The sequence below is a fragment of the Chiloscyllium punctatum genome, chromosome 3, assembly GCF_047496795.1.
Source record: "Chiloscyllium punctatum isolate Juve2018m chromosome 3, sChiPun1.3, whole genome shotgun sequence".
Classification (NCBI taxonomy): Eukaryota; Metazoa; Chordata; class Chondrichthyes; order Orectolobiformes; family Hemiscylliidae; genus Chiloscyllium; species Chiloscyllium punctatum.
This window is the reverse complement of record NC_092741.1, coordinates 19,258,806-19,282,508: the sequence shown is the minus strand read 5'-3', so window position 1 is coordinate 19,282,508 and position 23,703 is coordinate 19,258,806. Positions and strand designations below refer to the sequence as shown.

At 50.0% G+C, this 23,703-nt stretch overlaps 1 protein-coding gene across 1 annotated transcript in view; it reads left to right on the top strand.

The window, feature by feature from the left end:
- Window positions 1-23,703, top strand: part of LOC140456622 (calpain-14-like) — a 182,915-nt gene that overhangs the window by 25,538 nt on the left and 133,674 nt on the right. Inside the window, exons 3-4 of the mRNA XM_072550752.1 lie at window positions 14,893-14,965; window positions 21,334-21,452. Of these exons, the coding sequence (XP_072406853.1) occupies window positions 14,893-14,965; window positions 21,334-21,452 (192 nt within the window). The remainder of the gene's footprint in view (window positions 1-14,892; window positions 14,966-21,333; window positions 21,453-23,703) is intronic.

Genomic DNA, 23,703 nt, shown 5'->3' with positions numbered 1-23,703 from the left:
TCACTGTACCTTCCCCTTGTCAATACACCTTCCCCTGGTCAATACACCTTCCCCTGGTCACTGTACCTTCCCCTGGTCACTGTACCTTCCCCTGGTGACTGTACCTTCCCCTGGTCACTGTACCTTCCCCTGGTCACTGTACCTTCCCCTGGTGACTGTACCTTCCCCTGGTCAATACACCTTCCCCTGGTCACTGTACCTTCCCCTGGTCACTGTACCTTCCCCTGGTCACTGTACCTTCCCCTGGTCAATACACCTTCCCTGGTCACTGTACCTTCCCCTGGTGACTGTACCTTCCCCTGGTCACTGTACCTTTCCTGGTCACTGTACCTTCCCCTGGTCACTGTACCTTCCCCTGGTGACTGTACCTTCCCTTGGTCACTGTACCTTCCCCTGGTGACTGTACCTTCCCCTGGTCACTGTACCTTCCCCTGGTGACTGTACCTTCCCCTGGTCACTGTACCTTCCCCTGGTGACTGTACCTTCCCCTGGTCACTGTACCTTCCCCTGGTGACTGTACCTTCCCCTGGTCACTGTACCTTCCCCTGGTGACTGTACCTTCCCCTGGTCAATACACCTTCCCTGGTCACTGTACCTTCCCCTGGTCACTGTACCTTCCCCTGGTGACTGTACCTTCCCCTGGTCACTGTACCTTCCCCTGGTCACTGTACCTTCCCCTGGTGACTGTACCTTCCCCTGGTCACTGTACCTTTCCTGGTCACTGTACCTTCCCCTGGTGACTGTACCTTCCCCTGGTGACTGTACCTTCCCCTGGTCACTGTGCCTTCCCCTGGTCACTGTGCCTTCCCCTGGTCACTGTACCTTCCCCTGGTGACTGTACCTTCCCCTGGTCACTGTACCTTTCCTGGTCACTGTACCTTCCCCTGGTGACTGTACCTTCCCCTGGTGACTGTACCTTCCCCTGGTCACTGTGCCTTCCCCTGGTCACTGTGCCTTCCCCTGGTCACTGTACCTTCCCCTGGTCAATACACCTTCCCCTGGTCACTGTACCTTCCCCTGGTCAATACACCTTCCCCTGGTCAATACACCTTCCCCTGGTCACTGTACCTTCCCCTTGTCACTGTAACTTCCCCTGGTCAATACACCTTCCCCTGGTCAATACACCTTCCCCTGGTCACTGTACCTTCCCCTGGTCAATACACCTTCCCCTGGTCACTGTACCTTCCCCTGGTCAATACACCTTCCCCTGGTCACTGTACCTTCCCCTGGTCACTGTACCTTCCCCTGGTCAATACACCTTCCCCTGGTCACTGTACCTTCCCCTGGTGACTGTACCTTCCCCTGGTCACTGTACCTTCCCCTGGTCAATACACCTTCCCCTGGTCACTGTACCTTTCCTGGTCACTGTACCTTCCCCTGGTCACTGTACCTTCCCCTGGTGACTGTACCTTCCCCTTGTCACTGTACCTTCCCCTGGTCACTGTACCTTCCCCTGGTCAATACACCTTCCCCTTGTCACTGTACCTTCCCCTGGTCAATACACCTTCCCCTGGTCACTGTACCTTCCCCTGGTCAATACACCGTCCCCTGGTCACTGTACCTTTCCCTGGTCACCGTACCTTCCCCTGGTCAATACACCTTCCCCTGGTCACTGTACCTTCCCCTGGTCAATACACCTTCCCCTGGTCACTGTACCTTCCCCTGGTCAATACACCTTCCCCTGGTCACTGTACCTTCTCCTGGTCACTGTACCTTCCCCTGGTCACTGTACCTTCCCCTAGTCACTGTACCTTCCCCTGGTCAATACACCTTCCCCTGGTCACTGTACCTTCCCCTGATCACTGTACCTTCCCTGGTCACTGTACCTTCCCCTGGTCAATACACCTTCCCCTGGTCACTGTACCTTCCCCTGGTCAATGCACCTTCCCCTGGTCACTGTACCTTCCCCTGGTCACTGTACCTTCCCTGGTCACTCTACCTTCCCCTGGTCACTGTACCTTCCCTGGTCACTGTACCTTCCCTGGTCACTGTACCTTCCCCTGGTCACTGTACCTTCCCCTGGTGACTGTACCTTCCCCTGGTCAATACACCTTCCCCTGGTCACTGTACCTTCCCCTGGTCACTGTACCTTCCCCTGGTCACTGTACCTTCCCCTGGTGACTGTACCTTCCCCTGGTCAATACACCTTCCCCTGGTCACTGTACCTTCCCCTGGTCACTGTACCTTCCCCTGGTCAATACACCTTCCCCTGGTCACTGTACCCTCCCCTGGTCACTGTAACTTCCCCTGGTCACTGTACCTTCCCCTGGTCACTGTACCTTCCCCTGGTGACTGTACCTTCCCCTGGTCAATACACCTTCCCCTGGTCACTGTACCTTCCCTGGTCACTGTACCTTCCCCTGGTCACTGTACCTTCCCCTGGTCAATACACCTTCCCCTGGTCACTGTACCTTCCCCTGGTCACTGTACCTTCCCCTGGTGACTGTACCTTCCCCTGGTCACTGTACCTTCCCCTGGTCACTGTACCTTCCCCTGGTCAATGCACCTTCCCTGGTCACTGTACCTTCCCCTGGTCACTGTACCTTCCCCTGGTGACTGTACCTTCCCCTGGTCACTGTACCTTCCCCTGGTCACTGTACCTTCCCCTGGTCAATACACCTTCCCCTGGTCACTGTACCTTCCCCTGGTCACTGTACCCTCCCCTGGTCACTGTACCCTCCCCTGGTCACTGTACCTTGCCCTGGTCACTGTACCTTCCCCTTGTCTGTACACCTTCCCCTTGTCAATACACCTTCCCTGGTCAATACACCTTCCCCTTGTCAATACACCTTCCCTGGTCAATACACCTTCCCCTGGTCAATACACCTTCCCCTGGTGACTGTACCTTCCCCTGGTCACTGTACTTTTCCTGGTCACTGTACCTTCCCCTGGTCACTGTACCCTCCCCTGGTCACTGTACCCTCCCCTGGTCACTGTACCTTCCCTGGTGACTGTACCTTCCCCTGGTGACTGTACCTTCCCCTGGTCACTGTACCTTCCCCGGTCACTGTACCTTCCCTGGTGACTGTACCTTCCCCTGGTCACTGTACCTTCCCCTGGTCACTGTACCTTCCCCTGGTCAATACACCTTCCCCTGGTCACTGTACCTTCCCCTGGTCACTGTACCTTCCCTGGTCACTGTACCTTCCCCTGGTCACTGTACCTTCCCCTGGTCACTGTACCCTCCCCTGGTCACTGTACCTTCCCCTGGTCACTGTACCTTCCCTGGTGACTGTACCTTCCCATGGTCACTGTACCTTCCCCTGGTCACTGTACCTTCCCCTGGTCAATACACCTTCCCCTGGTCACTGTACCTTCCCCTGGTGACTGTACCTTCCCCTGGTCACTGTACCCTCCCCTGGTGACTGTACCTTCCCTTGGTCAATACACCTTCCCCTGGTCACTGTACCTTCCCCTGGTCAATGCACCTTCCCCTGGTCATTGTACCTTCCCCTGGTCACTGTACCTTCCCCTGGTCACTGTACCTTCACCTGGTCAATACACCTTCCCCTGGTCACTGTACCTTCCCCTGGTCACTGTACCTTCCCCTGGTCAATACACCTTCCCCTGGTCACTGTACCTTCCCCTGGTCACTGTACCTTCCGCTGGTCAATACACCTTCCCCTGGTCACTGTACCTTCCCCTGGTCACTGTACCTTCCCCTGGTCACTGTACCTTCCCCTGGTCACTGTATCTTCCCTGGTCACTGTACCTTCCCCTGGTCAAAACACCTTCCCCTGGTCACTGTACCTTCCCCTGGTCACTGTACCTTCCCCTGGTCACTGTACCTTCCCCTGGTCAATACACCTTCCCCTGGTCACTGTACCTTCCCCTGGTCACTGTACCTTCCCCTGGTCAATGCACCTTCCCTGGTCACTGTACCTTCCCCTGGTCAATACACCTTCCCCTGGTCACTGTACCTTCCCCTGGTCACTGTACCTTCCCCTGGTCAGTACACCTTCCCCTGGTCACTGTACCTTCCCCTGGTCACTGTACCTTCCCCTGGTCAATGCACCTTCCCTGGTCACTGTACCTTCCCCTGGTCACTGTACCTTCCCCTGGTCACTGTACCTTCCCCTGGTGACTGTACCTTCCCCTGGTCACAGTCCCTTCCCCTGGTCACTGTACCCTCCCCTGGTCACTGTACCTTCCCCTGGTCACTGTACCTTCCCCTGGTCACTGTACCTTCCCCTGGTCAATACACCTTCCCCTTGTCAATACACCTTCCCCTTATCAATACACCTTCCCTGGTCAATACATCTTCCCCTTGTCAATACACCTTCCCTGGTCAATACACCTTCCCCTGGTCAATACACCTTCCCCTGGTGACTGTACCTTCCCCTGGTCACTGTACTTTTCCTGGTCACTGTACCTTCCCCTGGTCAATACACCTTCCCCTGGTCACTGTACCCTCCCCTGGTCACTGTACCTTCCCCTGGTCACTGTACCCTCCCCTGGTCACTGTACCTTCCCCTGGTCACTGTACCTTCCCCTGGTCAATACACCTTCCCCTGGTCACTGTACCTTCCCCTGGTCACTGTACCTTCCCCTGGTCAATACACCTTCCCCTGGTCACTGTACCTTCCCCTGGTCACTGTACCTTCCCCTGGTCAATACACCTTCCCCTGGTCACTGTACCTTCCCCTGGTCACTGTACCTTCCCCTGGTCACTGTACCATCCCTGGTCACTGTACCTTCCCCTGGTCACTGTACCTTCCCCTGGTCACTGTACCCTCCCCTGGTCACTGTACCCTCCCCTGGTCACTGTACCTTCCCCTGGTCACTGTACCTTCCCCGGTCACTGTACCTTCCCCTGGTGACTGTACCTTCCCCTGGTCACTGTACCTTCCCCTGGTCACTGTACCTTCCCTGGTGACTGTACCTTCCCCTGGTCACTGTACCTTCCCCTGGTCACACTACCTTCCCCTGGTCAATACACCTTCCCCTGGTCACTGTACCTTCCCCTGGTCACTGTACCATCCCCTGGTCACTGTACCTTCCCTGGTCACTGTACCTTCCCCTGGTCACTGTACCTTCCCCTGGTGACTGTACCTTCCCCTGGTCACTGTACCTTCCCCTGGTCAATACACCTTCCCCTGGTCAATACACCTTCCCCTGGTCACTGTACCTTCCCCTGGTCACTGTACCTTCCCCTGGTCACTGTACCCTCCCCTGGTGACTGTACCTTCCCCTGGTCAATACACCTTCCCTCGTCACTGTACCTTCCCCTGGTCACTGTACCTTCCCCTGGTCACTGTACCTTCCCCTGGTCAATACACTTTCCCCTGGTCACTGTACCTTCCCCTGGTCACTGTACCTTCCCCTGGTCAATACACCTTCCCCTGGTCACTGTACCTTCCCCTGGTCACTGTATTTCCCCTGGTCACTGTACCTTCCCTGGTCACTGTACCTTCCCCTGGTCAATACACCTTCTCCTGGTGACTGTACCTTCCCCTGGTCACTGTACCTTCCCCTTGTCAATACAACTTCTCCTGGTGACTGTACCTTCCCCTGGTCACTGTACCTTCCCCTGGTCAATACACCTTCCCTGGTCACTGTACCTTCCCCTGGTCACCGTACCTTCCCCTGGTCAATACACCTGCCCCTGGTCACTGTACCCTCCCCTGGTCACTGTACCTTCCCCTGGTCACTGTACCTTCCCCTGGTCACTGTACCTTCCCCTGGTCAATACACCTTCCCCTGGTCACTGTACTTTCCCCTGGTCATTGTACCTTCCCCTGGTCAATACACCTTCCCCTGGTCACTGTACCCTCCCCTGGTCACTGTACCTTCCCCTGGTCACTGTACCTTCCCCTGGTCACTGTACCTTCCCCTGGTGACTGTACCTTCCCCTGGTCAATACACCTTCCCCTGGTCACTGTACCTTCCCTGGTCACTGTACCTTCCCCTGGTCAGTACACCTTCCCCTGGTCACTGTACCTTCCCCTGGTCACTGTACCTTCCCCTGGTCACTGTACCTTCCCCTGGTCAATGCACCTTCCCTGGTCACTGTACCTTCCCCTGGTCACTGTACCTTCCCCTGGTGACTGTACCTTCCCCTGGTGACTGTACCTTCCCCTGGTCACAGTACCTTCCCCTGGTCACTGTACCCTCCCCTGGTCACTGTACCTTCCCCTGGTCACTGTACCTTCCCCTGGTCAATACACCTTCCCCTTGTCAATACACCTTCCCCTTATCAATACACCTTCCCTTGTCAATACACCTTCCCCTTGTCAATACACCTTCCCTGGTCAATACACGTTCCCCTGGTCAATACACCTTCCTCTGGTGACTGTACCTTCCCCTGGTCACTGTACTTTTCCTGGTCACTGTACCTTCCCCTGGTCAATACACCTTCCCCTGGTCACTGTACCCTCCCCTGGTCACTGTACCTTCCCCTGGTCACTGTACCCTCCCCTGGTCACTGTACCTTCCCCTGGTCACTGTACCTTCCCCTGGTCAATACACCTTCCCCTGGTCACTGTACCTTCCCCTGGTCACTGTACCTTCCCCTGGTCAATACACCTTCCCCTGGTCACTGTACCTTCCCCTGGTCACTGTACCTTCCCCTGGTCAATACACCTTCCCCTGCTCACTGTACCTTCCCCTGGTCACTGTACCTTCCCCTGGTCACTGTACCATCCCTGGTCACTGTACCTTCCCCTGGTCACTGTACCTTCCCCTGGTCACTGTACCCTTCCCTGGTCACTGTACCCTCCCCTGGTCACTGTACCTTCCCTGGTGACTGTACCTTCCCCTGGTGACTGTACCTTCCCCTGGTCACTGTACCTTCCCCTGGTCACTGTACCTTCCCTGGTGACTGTACCTTCCCCTGGTCACTGTACCTTCCCCTGGTCACTGTACCCTCCCCTGGTCACTGTACCTTCCCCTGGTCACTGTACCTTCCCTGGTGACTGTACCATCCCCTGGTGACTGTACCTTCCCCTGGTCACTGTACCTTCCCCTGGTCACTGTACCTTCCCTGGTGACTGTACCTTCCCCTGGTCACTGTACCTTCCCCTGGTCACTGTACGTTCCCCTGGTCAATACACCTTCCCCTGGTCACTGTACCTTCCCCTGGTCACTGTACCATCCCCTGGTCACTGTACCTTCCCTGGTCACTGTACCTTCCCCTGGTCACTGTACCTTCCCCTGGTCACTGTACCTTCCCTGGTGACTGTACCTTCCCCTGGTCACTGTACCTTCCCTGGTCACTGTACCTTCCCCTGGTCAATACACCTTCCCCTGGTCAATACACCTTCCCCTGGTCACTGTACCTTCCCCTGGTCACTGTACCTTCCCCTGGTCACTGTACCCTCCCCTGGTGACTGTACCTTCCCCTGGTCAATACACCTTCCCTCGTCACTGTACCTTCCCCTGGTCACTGTACCTTCCCCTGGTCAATACACCTTCCCCTGGTCACTGAACCTTCCCCTGGTCACTGAACCTTCCCCTGGTCACTGTACCTTCCCCTGGTCAATACACCTTCCCCTGGTCACTGTACCTTCCCCTGGTCACTGTATTTCCCCTGGTCACTGTACCTTCCCTGGTCACTGTACCTTCCCCTGGTCAATACACCTTCTCCTGGTGACTGTACCTTCCCCTGGTCACTGTACCTTCCCCTTGTCAATACACCTTCTCCTGGTGACTGTACCTTCCCCTGGTCACTGTACCTTCCCCTGTTCAATACACCTTCCCTGGTCACTGTACCTTCCCCTGGTCACCGTACCTTCCCCTGGTCAATACACCTGCCCCTGGTCACTGTACCCTCCCCTGGTCACTGTACCTTCCCCTGGTCACTGTACCTTCCCCTGGTGACTGTACCTTCCCCTGGTCAATACACCTTCCCCTGGTCACTGTACTTTCCCCTGGTCCCTGTACCTTCCCCTGGTCAATACACCTTCCCCTGGTCACTGTACCCTCCCCTGGTCACTGTACCTTCCCCTGGTCACTGTACCTTCCCCTGGTGACTGTACCTTCCCCTGGTCAATACACCTTCCCCTGGTCACTGTACCTTCCCTGGTCACTGTACCTTCCCCTGGTCACTGTACCTTCCCCTGGTCAATACACCTTCCCCTGGTCACTGTACCTTCCCCTGGTCACTGTACCTTCCCCTGGTGACTGTACCTTCCCCTGGTCACTGTATCTTCCCTGGTCACTGTACCTTCCCCTGGTCAATACACCTTCCCCTGGTCACTGTACCTTCCCCTGGTCACTGTACCTTCCCCTGGTGACTGTACCTTCCCCTGGTGACTGTACCTTCCCCTGGTCAATACACCTTCCCCTGGTCACTGTACCTTCCCCTGGTCACTGTACCTTCGCCTGGTCACTGTACCTTCCCCTGGTGAATACACCTTCCCCTGGTCACTGTACCTTCCCCTGGTCACTGTACCTTCCCCTGGTCAATGCACCTTCCCTGGTCACTGTACCTTCCCCTGGTCAATACACCTTCCCCTGGTCACTGTACCTTCCCCTGGTCACTGTACCTTCCCCTGGTCAATCCACCTTCCCCTGGTCACTGTACCTTCCCCTGGTCACTGTACCTTCCCCTGGTCACTGTACCTTCCCCTGGTCAATACACCTTCCCCTGGTCACTGTACCTCCCCCTGGTCACTGTACCTTCCCCTGGTCACTGTACCCTGCCCTGGTCACTGTACCCTCCCCTGGTCACTGTACGTTCCCCTGGTCACTGTACCTTCCCTGGTCACTGTACCTTCCCCTGGTCACTGTACCTTCCCCTTGTCAATACACCTTCCCCTTGTCAATACACCTTCCCTGGTCAACACACCTTCCCCTTGTCAATACACCTTCCCTGGTCAATACACCTTCCCCTGGTCAATACACCTTCCCCTGGTGACTGTACCTTCCCCTGGTCACTGTACTTTTCCTGGTCACTGTACCTTCCCCTGGTCAATACACCTTCCCCTGGTCACTGTACCCTCCCCTGGTCACTGTACCTTCCCCTGGTCACTGTACCCTCCCCTGGTCACTGTACCTTCCCCTGGTCAATACACCTTCCCCTGGTCACTGTACCTTCCCCTGGTCACTGTACCTTCCCCTGGTCACTGTACCTTCCCCTGGTCAATACACCTTCCCCTGGTCACTGTACCTTCCCCTGGTCACTGTACCTTCCCCTGGTCAATACACCTTCCCCTGGTCACTGTACCTTCCCCTGGTCACTGTACCTTCCCCTGGTCACTGTACCCTCCCCTGGTCACTGTACCTTCCCTGGTGACTGTACCTTCCCCTGGTGACTGTACCTTCCCCTGGTCACTGTACCTTCCCCGGTCACTGTACCTTCCCTGGTGACTGTACCTTCCCCTGGTCACTGTTCCTTCCCCTGGTCAATACACCTTCCCCTGGTCACTGTACCTTCCCCTGGTCACTGTACCTTCCCCTGGTCACTGTACCTTCCCTGGTCACTGTACCTTCCCCTGGTCACTGTACCTTCCCCTGGTCACTGTACCCTCCCCTGGTCACTGTACCTTCCCCTTATCAATACACCTTCTCCTGGTGACTGTACCTTCCCCTGGTCACTGTACCTTCCCCTGGTCACTGTACCTTCCCCTGGTCACTGTACCTTCCCTGGTCACTGTACCTTCCCCTGGTCAATACACCTTCTCCTGGTGACTGTACCTTCCCCTGGTCACTGTACCTTCCCCTTATCAATACACCTTCTCCTGGTGACTGTACCTTCCCCTGGTCACTGTACCTTCCCCTGGTCAATACACCTTCCCTGGTCACTGTACCTTCCCCTGGTCAATACACCTTCCCTGGTCACTGTACCTTCCCCTGGTCACTGTACCTTCCCCTGGTCAATACACCTTCCCCTGGTCACTGTACCTTCCCCTGGTCACTGTACCTTCCCCTGGTCACTGTACCTTCCCCTGGTGACTGTACCTTCCCCTGGTCACTGTACCTTCCCCTGGTCAATACACCTTCTCCTGGTGACTGTACCTTCCCCTGGTCACTGTACCTTCCCCTTGTCAATACACCTTCCCCTGGTGACTGTACCTTCCCCAGGTCAATACACCTTTCCTGGTCACTGTACCTTTCCCTGGTCAATAGACCTTCCCCTGGTCACTGTACCTTCCCTGGTCACTGTACCTTCCCCTGGTCAATACTCCTTCCCCTGGTCAATACACCTTCCCCTGGTGACTGTACCTTCCCCTGGTCACTGTACCTTCCCCTGGTCACTGTACCTTCCCCTGGTCACTGTACCTTCCCTGGTCACTGTACCTTCCCCTGGTCAATGCACCTTCCCTGGTCACTGTACCTTCCCCTGGTCACTGTACCTTCCCCTGGTTACTGTACCTTCCCCTGGTGACTGTACCTTCCCCTGGTCACTGTACCTTCCCCTGGTCACTGTACCCTCCCCTGGTCACTGTACCTTCCCCTGGTCACTGTACCTTCCCCTCGTCACTGTACCTTCCCCTGGTCAATACACCTTCCCCTTGTCAATACACCTTCCCCTTGTCAATACACCTTCCCTGGTCAATACACCTTCCCCTTGTCAATACACCTTCCCTTGTCAATACACCTTCCCCTGGTCAATACACCTTCCCCTGGTGACTGTACCTTCCCCTGGTCACTGTACTTTTCCTGGTCACTGTACCTTCCCCTGGTCAATACACCTTCCCCTGGTCACTGTACCCTCCCCTGGTCACTGTACCTTCCCCTGGTCACTGTACCCTCCCCTGGTCACTGTACCTTCCCCTGGTCACTGTACCTTCCCCTGGTCAATACACCTTCCCCTGGTCACTGTACGTTCCCCTGGTCACTGTACCTTCCCCTGGTCACTGTACCTTCCCCTGGTCAATACACCTTCCCCTGGTCACTGTACCTTTCCCTTGGTCACTGTACCTTCCCCTTGTCAATACACCTTCCCCTGGTGACTGTACCTTCCCCTGGTCAATACACCTTCCCTGGTCACTGTACCTTCCCCTGGTCACTGTACCTTCCCCTGGTCACTGTACCTTCCCCTGGTCAATACACCTTCCCCTGGTCACTGTACCTTTCCTGGTCACTGTACCTTCCCCTGGTCAATACACCTTCCCTGGTCACTTTATCATCATTGGTTACTATACCTTCACTGGTCAGCACACCTTCCTGGTCAGTACACTTCACTGGTCTCTATATTGGTCTGTATCCTTCCACTAGACACACAACCCACTGCAACTCCTACAGTTGCACACACTCTAAGATTGGCCTTTCTCATGACCATATAAATAATGCCTGAGCATTTATTCACTAAACAAACCTGATGCTGAAACAGGGCATAGCAAGATGATAGGGTGGGATAATGGATCCCCTGATCAGCTCGCTTCTCTCTGTGTATCAAATATCACTGCGTATTCCCCAGTTTCCACTTTCTTGCTCAAACTCCGAAAGGATGGAATGCTGTGACAAACAGTGCCAGTTTGCTGCCAGTCTGAAGTACTCTTTGTTTACACACAGTAAGTCTCCAAAAACACAAAAAAAACTGGAGCAAATGTAGGCCCTTCGGCCCTTCAAACCTACTCTACTGTTCAGTATGATCATGGCTGATCATCTATCTCATCCCCTGCTCTTCCTTTCTCCTCTTACCCTTTGACCCCTTTAACCTGTAGAATTATATTTAACTCCTTCTTGAAATCATTCAATGTTTTGGCCTCAACTGCTTTCTGAGACAGACAATTCCACTGGCTCCCCCCTCTCTGGGTGAAGATCTACCTCCTTGTTTCAGCCCTAAATCACCTACCCCCTATCTTTAGTCTGTGACAAACAACCATATTGTAAATGTCCCAGGAAATCTGTTCGTGGTGTTTATTTCCATTTTTCCATCTCCCAATGGGATGGGGGCACACCCCATTCCTAACTGCCCTTGAAAGGCTGAAGATGTTTTGAGTTGATGCAAGTAAAGTTGACGAGGGGGAGCCAGTGGATGTGGTTTATTTGGATTTTCAGAAGTTTTCCGACAAAGTCCCATTTTAGAGATTGGTGTGTGAAATTAAAGCACAGGAAATGGGATGCAATGTTCCGATATGGACAGAGAGCTGGCTGACAGAGTGGGAGCAAAAGAGCAGGAATAAAGGGGTGGTTTTCAAAATGGCATGCAGAGACTAGTGGAGTACCGCAAGGGGCCAGTGCTTGGTCCCCAGCCAATCGCAATATATATTAATGACACAGACAAGGGAACTAAATATAATATCTCCACATTTGCAGTTGACACACAGCTAGGTCGGACGAAGATGCAGAGATGCTTCAGTCAAATAAATGGGCAAATACATGACAGATACAGTACAACGTGGACAAATGTGAGGTTAAACACTTTGATAACAAAAACAGGAAGGCAGCTTATTATCGGAGTGGTGATAGATTGGAAAAGGAAGAGGTGCAACAAGTCCTAGTATGATGACAAAACATCTGAAAACGAACCTTCCAGCTCAGTGAGCAAACCTACATCCATAAAAAGAAAGTGTCTATTACATTGTTGAGTTTCTGCATGGCACATCCCCAATTGAGCAAATACATTTTGCATTCACTTTCCTGGTAGTGCAGATTCCATCAGACTGGCTGTGTACTTGGTAAATAGTGATTGTTCTGGACAAGTTCCTCATTTGTCATCTGTAGCTGGTTTAAAACATAAACTGATACTGAGCTAGAGCAAGATCTATCAGTGTTGAACACACTGATTCCCTCGAAATGCGCTCGAGTTCCCTCCTGCTGTATCCTGGGAGAAACGTGCTCCTAGCTGAGAGAATCCATGAGGAAATTTCTGCAGGCATTATTAAATGGTTCACAGTGCATAGTCTTCTGTTTGATGTTTTATATGATTGGCTCAATCTGGAGAGTTGTTATAAACCTGGGTCCAGGGACAGGGCTTCTGCTCAGCTGAAATTATTCTGCACTTCTGTGAGACTTGTGAATTTTTTTTCAAGGCTGAGATTTAGTATTCACCACGTAACTTTTACCAATACTCACTGGTGGTGAATGAGTGCAGGAGGGACATTGGCACTGAGTTACAAATCACACAACACCAGGTTATAGTCCAACAGGTTTAATTGGAAGCGCTAGCTTTCAGAGTGCCGTTCCTTCATCAGCTGGTTGTGGAGGGCTCAATTGTAAGACACAGAATTTATAGCAAAAGTTTACAGTGTGATGTGACTGAAATTATACATTGAAAAATACCTTGAATGTTTGTTAAGTCTCTCATCTGTTAGAATGACCATGTTGGTATCACTTCTTTCAGGAGACATTATCTGGGCTGACACCAATTGTTACAGTTCACCTGAGAATATAACTTTTAAAAAAAGTTTTATGATTTACACATGAAAGAAGTGAAACTATCACAGTCATTCTAAAAGATGAGAGACTTAACAAACAATCAAGGTATTTTTTAATGTGTAATTTCAGTTACATCACACTGCCAATATTTGCTATAAATTCTGTGTCTAACAATTATGTACTCTACAACCACCTGATGAAGGAGCGACACTCCGAAAGCTAGTGCTTCCAATTAAACCTGTTGGACTATAACCTGGTGTTGTGTGATTTTTAACTTTGTACACCCCAGTCCAACACTGACATCTCCAAATTGTAAGCACTGAGATATTCACACTGTGAGCTGTGTGAAGCCAGCAGCAACATCTCGTAACGTTGGTTGTGATTCTCGGCTCATTAATAAGCCAGGAGCGAGTGCCAACTGCAGACACTCAGGGTCAGTCTGTCTGACACCTCCAGCTGGAGCTGGGTCCTTATTATCCCGAGGAAAGCTGGAGGAGGAATCCGGCCCGGGTGGAGATGCTTCGGGGATGTGGGAAGGTTGGCATCAGACACAAGCTACAGCCCCTGAACTGGATCCCGGGAGCAGTTTAAAACACAGGGACGTGACTGAGCTGTAGATGTCTGATCCTGGACTGGGGGGGGGGGGGGGGTGGCTCTTTCTGGAACTGCAAAGTCAGCAGCACACAGAATGATTGCAGTGGGAACTTAAACCCATGGGAAAAGGCCATTTGGCCCATTATCCTTGTGAATGCTCTTTCAAAGAACCAGCCATTCTTTCCCAATAGCTTTTTCCCTTTATTTTCGTGATTGTCTTAAGGAAGTTTCTGTTGAAGTTGCCCCAGTTTTACCTGTTCAGACACTACATTCTAAATCGACTCTGTTAGTTCCACTAAACTCTTTATATCGCCACTGGGCTTTGTATTATCCTCAGCGTGGATCCATCATCTCTCATTATCTTATCTACAGCAGCAGCAGCAAGATCCCTAAATTCCCATTTGTGAGTCATCAGCTCAGTTTGGGTTAGTTACTGAGGATGAGGAATTCCTCTGTGCAGTGCATGGATGAGGGCTGTGGAGATGTGAGGAAATATCAAATATTGAGAGGAATTCAAAATCTGGGGGACAGAGGAGAGGGGTTTCAGCTATTTACCACTCTGCTGGGGGGTGAGGTGTTTGAGATTGCCCCGATCAGGGCCTTAAGCACTGGTTGGCTGTGTTCCTACTGCTCCTCCCCATGCTTCGCTCCATCAACTGGTCACTGTGCACCTTTCCACAGCTCCATCCCATTTACACCCAAAATCCTGGTCCTGAATCACCATAGAAGATTCCTGAGCAAGGATGGAGCTGAATTAGCTCATGGGGAACTCGGAGGTGGGGACTTTGCGATGTTCCCTGATCCACTGATTCCAAATGGGTAAAGAGTACAGTCAAGATCCAGAGTGTGCTGCCCGCCCCAGTCAATCAGCCTGTCCATAGATACACCGGGAGCAATCTAACATTGTGGTGAGCAGAGCAGAAAGGTCAACAACGACAGGAATATTGTCAGTAAATCCCGGAGAGATGTCAATGTACGGTGTGTTTCAACCTTCCAACTCCTTCGGATTTCAAACATTTCCTTTCTTTTCAGCAAATCCATCGGAATCCCCAGTTTATTGTGAAAGGAGTCAGTCGATTCGATTTGTGCCAAGGCAGCGTTCTGGGTAAGATTCTGTCCCAGTACATTGGGTCTGAACGCAATGTGTCAAAAGCAGAGCTTCCCTGTATTCAAGCACAGAGCTCCCAGTGTGGTAAACTACAATTCCCATACCACCCCCCCCCCACACCATGTTATCATTCCATACCACCCCCAGTGTGTTCAAATTCCCAATCCCCCCCACACCATGTTATAGTTCCACATACACCCTCCCAGTGTGTTCTAATTCCCAATCCCCCCCCACACCATGTTATAGTTCCACATACACCCCCCCAGTGTGTTCTAATTCCCAATCCCCCCCACACCATGTTATAGTTCCACATACACCCCCCCAGTGTGTTCTAATTCCCAATCCCCCCCCACACCATGTTATAGTTCCACATACCCCCCCAGTGTGTTCTAATTCCCAATCCCCCCCCACACCATGTTATAGTTCCACATACCCCCCCAGTGTGTTCTAATTCCCAATCCCCCCCACACCATGTTATAGTTCCACATACACCCCCCCAGTGTGTTCTAATTCCCAATCCCCCCCCACACCATGTTATCATTCCATACCACCCCCAGTGTGTTCTAATTCCCAATCCCCCCCCACACCATGTAATAGTTCCACATACCCCCCCAGTGTGTTCTAATTCCCAATCCTCCCCCACACCATGTTATCATTCCATACCCCCCCAGTGTGTTCTAATTCCCAATCCCCCCCACACCATGTTATAGTTCCACATACCCCCCCAGTGTGTTCTAATTCCCAATCGCCCCCCACACCATGTTATAGTTCCACATACCCCCCCAAGTGTGTTCTAATTCCCAATCCCCCCCCACACCATGTTATAGTTCCACATACCCCCCCAGTGTGTTCTAATTCCCAATCCCCCCCCCCACACACCATGTTATAGTTCCACATACCCCCCCCCCAGTGTGTTCTAATTCCCAAACCCCCCCCCCCACACACCATGTTATAGTTCCACATACCCCCCCCCCCAGTGTGTTCTAATTCCCAATCCCCCCCACACCATGTTATAGTTCCACATACACCCCCCCAGTGTGTTCTAATTCCCAATCCCCCCCCACACCATGTTATAGTTCCACATACACCCCCCCAGTGTGTTCTAATTCCCAATCCCCCCCACACCATGTTATAGTTCCACATACACCCCCCCAGTGTGTTCTAATTCCCAATCCCCCCCCACACCATGTTATAGTTCCACATACCCCCCCAGTGTGTTCTAATTCCCAATCCCCCCCCACACCATGTTATAGTTCCACATACCCCCCCAGTGTGTTCTAATTCCCAATCCCCCCCACACCATGTTATAGTTCCACATACACCCCCCCAGTGTGTTCTAATTCCCAATCCCCCCCCACACCATGTTATAGTTCCACATACCCCCCAGTGTGTTCTAATTCCCAATCCCCCCCCACACCATGTAATAGTTCCACATACCCCCCCAGTGTGTTCTAATTCCCAATCCCCCCCACACCCTGTTATAGTTCCACATACCCCCCCAGTGTGTTCTAATTCCCAATCCCCCCCACACCATGTTATAGTTCCACATACCCCCCCCCCAGTATGTTCTAATTCCCAATCCCCCCCACACCCTGTTATAGTTCCACATACCCCCCCCAACCCCCCCCCCCAGTGTGTTCTAATTCCCAATCACCACCCACACCATGTTATAGTTCCACATACCCCCCCAGTGTGTTCTAATTCCCAATCCCCCCCACACCATGTTATTGTTCCACATACCCCCCTCCAGTGTGTTCTAATTCCCAATCCCCCCCCACACCATGTTATAGTTCCACATACCCCCCCCCCAGTGTGTTCTAATTCCCAATCCCCCCCCACACCATGTTATAGTTCCACATACCCCCCCCCCAGTGTGTTCTAATTCCCAATCCCCCCCCACACCATGTTATAGTTCCACATACCCCCCCCCCAGTGTGTTCTAATTCCCAATCCCCCCCCCACACCATGTTATAGTTCCACATACCCCCCCCCCCCCCCCCCCTCAGTGTGTTCCAACATTTTTGCATCCTTTATTAATCTCCCAGTCATTATTTGCATTTCCTTTTTGTTCCGTTAATTCCTCGAACCTCACCACCTTTCCAAGGTTGTTCCTATCTTCACTATCTGTTTTGTTAACTACAGTCTTACCGTTAACTTTTCTAGTTCATGTGAATGCATTTATTCTTGGTATGTTGAAGTAACCTCTCAAATGCCTACCAGGGATCTCTAATGACTTATCCCTTAACCTGTTTCGCTAGCCAAGGTGACGCTGTTATTAATTTCATTTTTCTAAGTTTAAAATACTTGTCTTGGATCCCTCCCTTTCTCCCTCAAACTGAATGTAAAATTCAATCATATTGTGATCACTGCTACTAAAAAACACATTGACAATAAGGTCATTAATGAATTCCAGCTTTTTGAACCCTACCAGTTGAATTGCCCGCTCAGGGGTCAGCTCCAGAACACGCTGTTTTAAGAAACTATCTTGGAAACATTCTGTGAACTCCTCACCCAGGCTACCATTGTCCACCTTGATTTTTCAGTCTCTTCATAAAATAAAATCCTCCCATTATTATTGTTGTACCTTTCGGACAAAGTTCCGTTCTTACTTCCTTCCTACTCCATCTTATCGTGTTGTTATGGAAGCCTGTCCAATTCTCATACACAAAATAGTTGCCTTTATTATTCCCCATCTCTACCCAAACTATTTCTACATCCTTTTTTCCTGAAATAAGGTCATCACTGTTGGGCGTGCTATAACATGATTAATTAGCAATCCCTCCACCTGTTTCCAGCTCCTGTCTTTCCTTTAACGTTCTGTGCACTTTGATATTTAGATCCCATGCTCGGTCATCCTGAAGTCATGCCTTTGTAATAGCCGTCAGGTCAAACTAATTTCTTCCTAATTGCAAAAGTAGTTCATCTGTTTTGCTTAAAATCCTATATTCACTCAGATACAGAGCCTTTAGATTTGTCCTTAGGCCTATTAATTTACTCTTACATTCTCTGCTCTCTCATCTTGCTGTGACAGCTTTTTGTTTCATTTCTAAAATGAATACAGTTTTCTCTTGCTTTGATCCTGCTCATTGATCTACCATGCCTTGCAAAATTTGACCTCCTCCTTCATCATTTAGTTTAAAACTCCCAAGGTTTAAGACTTCCCAAGTTATGTGATTCACTGGAACCCCAGCCCTAGTCTGGTTCAGGTGTAGACTGTTTCTGGGGCCCAGGTCCATGCTCCCCAGTATTGACACTGCTCCCTGAATTGGAGGCCAGTTCTCACAATCCAATCTCTTTGGCCACACATTCATCTCTCTCCAGTTGTCTTTACCCTCTGCCAGTTTGCAGGTAAGACTTGTAGAGGTTAGTATCTTTGAGGTTCTGAATTTAATGGAATGTCTTTCCTAGTTCTACCTTACTGTTGGTATCTCCATGGACAATGACAACTGGATCCTTCCTGTTGTGAAGTCAAAGGCATGTTCTGTACCTTTAAGGGAGAGTGAATATTGTTCTGCACTGAGAGCTGACAAGCACCTGTGCTATGAACAGATAGCAGTCTCAGCGTGTACTGGAAAATTGAAAATATGAAATGGATACCTGAGTTGGTTGCTGTTTTGACAACAATTTGAATTTAACCAATCAGTTTAACTTATGCCCCAGGATACTAAAACCCAATCGTGTTTGAATTTATTGTTTTGCCAACATTGAACCAATGATAAGATCTGATGTTGGGGGGTATGAAAAATCAGACAGAGCAATTGCCATTGAAACACTCTCTATCAAAGGTATCTTTTTATATAAAACATATTTGAGATTAAAAAAAAGAAGATGATGCAGGGAGATCTTCAGCCGGAAGAAGAAAGACACTGATGATGACAGCTGCTGTATAGTTTTGAAATTAAGTTGATGTAATTTTAATAAGTGTTTTGTTGGAACAGTATATTGTTATAGAGCTGAAGGCAGACAATAAGCAGTTAAGAGAAAGGGGAGGCTTAGATTTGTGAATAGTTGTTGTTTAATGTTCACTTTAAAGAGTTAAAGAATAAATTAATGATTTTTTATTAAATAGTGGAATTTGGGAGTTCTCTGTCACTTATATTTTTACAGATTATGAAGCAAGGTGAGCTTTTCTGGGTGTCTGGTTTAATTAACAGAGGGCTCACCGCCATGTCATTCCCTATGTCCTGCCAGATATCCTGAACCCTGGCACTGGACTCACATTCTTTGCTGCGCAGAACCATGTCAAACTCCCTGAATACGCTGTAAACCTACCACCAATACATTCCTTTTGGCTTCCCCAGGTAAATGAACTCCTGTACCAATGGTCATCTCACTCATCCATCCCACAGGTCCTGCTCTCAATCAAACAAGACAAGAGAACATCAAACCTGACCTTTTCCAAAGGGCCTGACCTTTTCCAACTCTCGGGTTTCCCTTCCCACCTCTCACTTGTGGTCACTCACTCCTGTCCCACACCACTGACCCAAACATAGAGCTCCTAAAGGAGTGTGACCACTTGTTGGAATAAAGTGTCCAGGTATCCCTCTCCCTCCTTGATACGTCACAGTCTCTGCAGCTTCGATTCCAGCTCATAAAATCTGATCAAAAGTTCCTTGAGCTGTAACCACTCACCACAGTTTTTCGTGTCTGTAGAGTACACAAGAATAAATGGGAAGACCAGTACTGAGGCGTGACTCAAAACATTAGCAGAGGGGCATAGAGGGGTTAACTGAGTGGGAGAGAAATGTGGCAGATGGAGTAGAAGATTTACAAGGATCTTGGAGGGTTGGAGGATTTGAGCTATAGGGAAAGGCTGAATAGGGTGGGGCTGTTTTCCCTGGAGCATCAGAGGCTGAAGGGTGACCTTATAGAGATATATAAAATCATGAGGGGCATGGATAGGGTAAATAGACAAGGTCTCTTCCCGGGGGTGGGGGAGTCCAGAACTAGAGGGAATAGGTTTAGGGTGAGAGGGGAAAGATATAAAAGAGACCTAAGGGGCAACCGTTTCACGTAGAGGGTGGTACATGTATGGAATGAGCTGCCAGTGGAAGTGGTGGAGGCTGTGTATATGAATAGGGAGGGTTTGGAGGGATATGGGCCAGGTGCTGGCAAATGGGACAAGATTAATTTATGATATCTGGTCGGCATGGATGAGTTGGACCGAAGGGATTGTTTCCATGCTGTGCGTCTCTATGACTCGATGATGTGGGGAAAATGTGAGGTCATGTATTTCAGTCGGAGGAATAGAGGAGATGAACATTACTTACATGGGGAAAGACTGCAGAAAGCTATGGGAGTCCTCGTGCATAAATCTCAAAAAGCCTCCAAGTTCAGTGGGTAAAAGGGAAGGCAAAGGAGATGTTGGCCTTTATTTCATAGGGATTGGAGTATAAAAGTAAAACATGGCATTAATCAGACACCAGCCGGGTAACTGTGAACAGTTTGGGCTCCATTATCTAAGGTAGGCTATACTGGCATTGGTGACAGTCCAGAGAAGGTTCACTAGACTGATATCACATATAGAGGGACTGTGTTATGAGGAGAGGTTGAGTAGGTTGGGCCTGTACTTTTTGGAATATAGCTAACTGAGAGGTGACCTTATTAAAACACACAAGATTTCTAGGGGACATGACAGGATAGATATTGAAAAGTTGTTTCCCATTGTGGGAGAGTCTGGGACCAGAGTGCATCATCTCAGAATAAGGGGGTCACACATTTAAGATGGAGATGAGGAGGAATGTTTTTCCCTCAGTGAATAGTGAATCTGTGGATTCTGTACTGCAGAGGGCTGCAGAGGCCGAATCATTCAATATATTCAAGGCTGAGGTAGACAGATTTTTAATCAGTGAGAGAATCAAGGGTAGCTGGGGGAAAGGCAGGAAAGTAGAGTTCAGGATAATCAGATCAGCCGTGATCCCATTGAATGGCACAGCAGACACAATGGGCTGAATGGCCTTGTTCAGCTCCTACATCTTCTGGCCTTATATTCATGCTGGATTAAGCTGGTGTCCAGGAGCTCCCATCTCCTGCAGTCACAACACACCACCTCTCCTACCATCTTTATTATGTCAGCATTCATTTATTTTTGTAATTAATTTCCAACTGTACCCTTGTTTGCAGGTTTCCAACACCCCCCCATCCCCCCCTTCCTGGATGCTGATGGGGTTGGGAAAGGGAAGGGGCAGTCCCTCACTAACCAAACCCATCTGCTTACACTCTGGGTCCGGTGCATTTTGTGAGGCCCCAGTAGCACTAACAAATCTGCACAGTAACATCGATTGTGGGTGGCAGAGACTGCACCAGGTTGGCGGGAGGATGGGAGATTGTCTCTAACACTGGTGACGTTGTTCCTTTTTCTCCAGGAGACTGCTGGTTTCTGGCTGCATTGTCCTCCCTGACAATGGAACAGGATGTTTTTGCTCATGTTGTGCCACCTAATCAAGACTTCCAACGAAATTATTGCGGCATTTTTCACTTTCGGGTCAGTATCACGGGGTGATGTGTCTGTTCACATAGTCCACTGTTACTCTGTAAATAACAGCACTGTTGCTGTCATGTATTTGCATCTATACCCTATTGTTTCAATGTAATATATTGCTATGTAATGTGTCTCCAGCTACATCCTGCTGTTGCAATGTAATATATTTGTATTCCTACCTGACTGTAAGTGGCTCAGTGGTTAGCACTGCTGCCGGACAGGGTCCCAGGTTCGATTCCAGCCCTCGGGCGACTGTCCGCATGGAGCTTGTACATTCTCCCCATGTCTGCATAAGTTTGCGCTGGTTTCCTCCCGCAATCCAAAGATGTGCATGTTAGGTGAATTAGCCATGGGAAATATGGGGTTACAGCGATTAGGTAGGTGGGTGGGTCTGGGTGGGATGCCCTTCGGAGGATCACTGTGGAATTGATGGGCTGAATGGCCCACTTCCATCCACACTGGAGGGATTCAATGATTCCATGTTACTTTGTGATATATCTGTCATAAGATCCCACTAATTGCTGTGGCCTATATATGTGTGTATACCCCACTATCGCTATATAATGTTCCAGAGAGAGAAAACAATTTTCTAAATGGGGAGAAAATTCAGAAATCTGAAGTGCAAAGAGACTTGGGAGTTCTAGTCCAGGATTCTTGCAAGGTAAACTGGCAGGTTGAGACAGCAGTTAGGAAGGCAAATACAATGATGGCATTTATTTTGAGAGGACTTGAATATAAAAGCAGGGATGTACCTCTGAGGCTGTATAAGGCTCTGGTCAGAGCACATTTGGAGTATTATTCCCCTGAGGGTAGTCAGGAGCAATCACATTGGCTGGGAGTCTGAAGCCACATGTAGGCCAGACCAGGTCAGCGCAGCAGATTTCCTTCACTAAAGGGAATCTTAAAAGAATGTTCATGGGGGCGTGGGTGTTAGTGGTTGGATCAACATTCCTTGCCCATCCTTAATTGCCCCAAAGGCAGAGTCTGGAGTCACATTGGTGTGGGTCTGGAGTCACATGTAGGCCAGACCAGGTAAGGTTGGCTGATTACTTTCCCTGAAGGGTATGAGTGAACCAAATGGGTTTTATACTTACATGGTCATCATGAAATTCGTTTTATTCCAGATTTATCTTGAATTCAAAATTCACCATCTGAACCAATGCCCCCAGAGCATTAATCTCGTGTTCTGGATTACAATCAAGCACGTCATTTATAATATGGTTACAGTTAGGCCAGTTTATAAATCTGGATTTTTAAACAAAATTTAATACAAATTTTGCTACCTGCTGTACTGTGGTCTGAATCCACGTCAGCCTGCAGTATTCTGGGTTACTAGCTCAGAGCTATTGCCACTACCTTACTTTCCAACATGAACAAATGTGAACAGAGAGAGAGACAGTCAGAAATAAAAGCAGACGGATTTACCAAGTATCTGGTACCAACAGTCGAGAGTGAAATAGAGTTAATGATTCCGGTCAATATCTTTCCATCTGGAAAGTTCAGACTCCAGCATCTGCAGTGTCAGAGAGTCAGTGCAGATTGTGCAGAATAATTCATGTTTGACTCGGTGAATGTTTTAAGGAGCTCTCTAACTGTGGAAGACCAGGAAACCTGTGGGTGTCACCGACATGGGCTTCTGAAAGACATTTTATTAAGTTCCACACGGGAGAGCATCAGCAAAAAAGTAGAAAATGGCTGGACGTGTTGAAAGCTGGAGTTGGAGGTGAAGGGGTTGGAGTGGTGGTTGGGATCTCTGCTGGAGTCTTAGCTGTCCGTTTAAAAAGTTAATGACTTGGACAACGAGTGAGATTGCAAAGATTAGAGAATACAGTAAGTGTTACAGAGCAGGATTTACAATGGAATGTGGACAGAATATGTGACACTGATAAAACTCTGGCAGAGTTCAAACCAGGGCCATGTGAGATTGTTGACTTTGGATCAGACACAAATGGGGGTCATTTCCCAAATGTTGAGGAACTAGGAGAATAAGGGAGAAATGCGGGTCTTTTGTTGGGAAATTGTTAGAAACTAGCGGTTAGGCACAGACAATGACTCGAGTAGCCCGTGGAATGTTGGTGTTTATCCAAAACAGGCTGGAACACGAAGGGGAGGAAGTTTTTGTTTTGGTTCTGTCGATGCTGTTGAGTCAGCAGTTGTAGGATAACATTTCATCGTGGTCAGCCAACGTCCACAAGGATATATTGTATTGACCTTGGAGAGTTTCCAAGCTTTGACAAGATTGTATGGAGTTTAC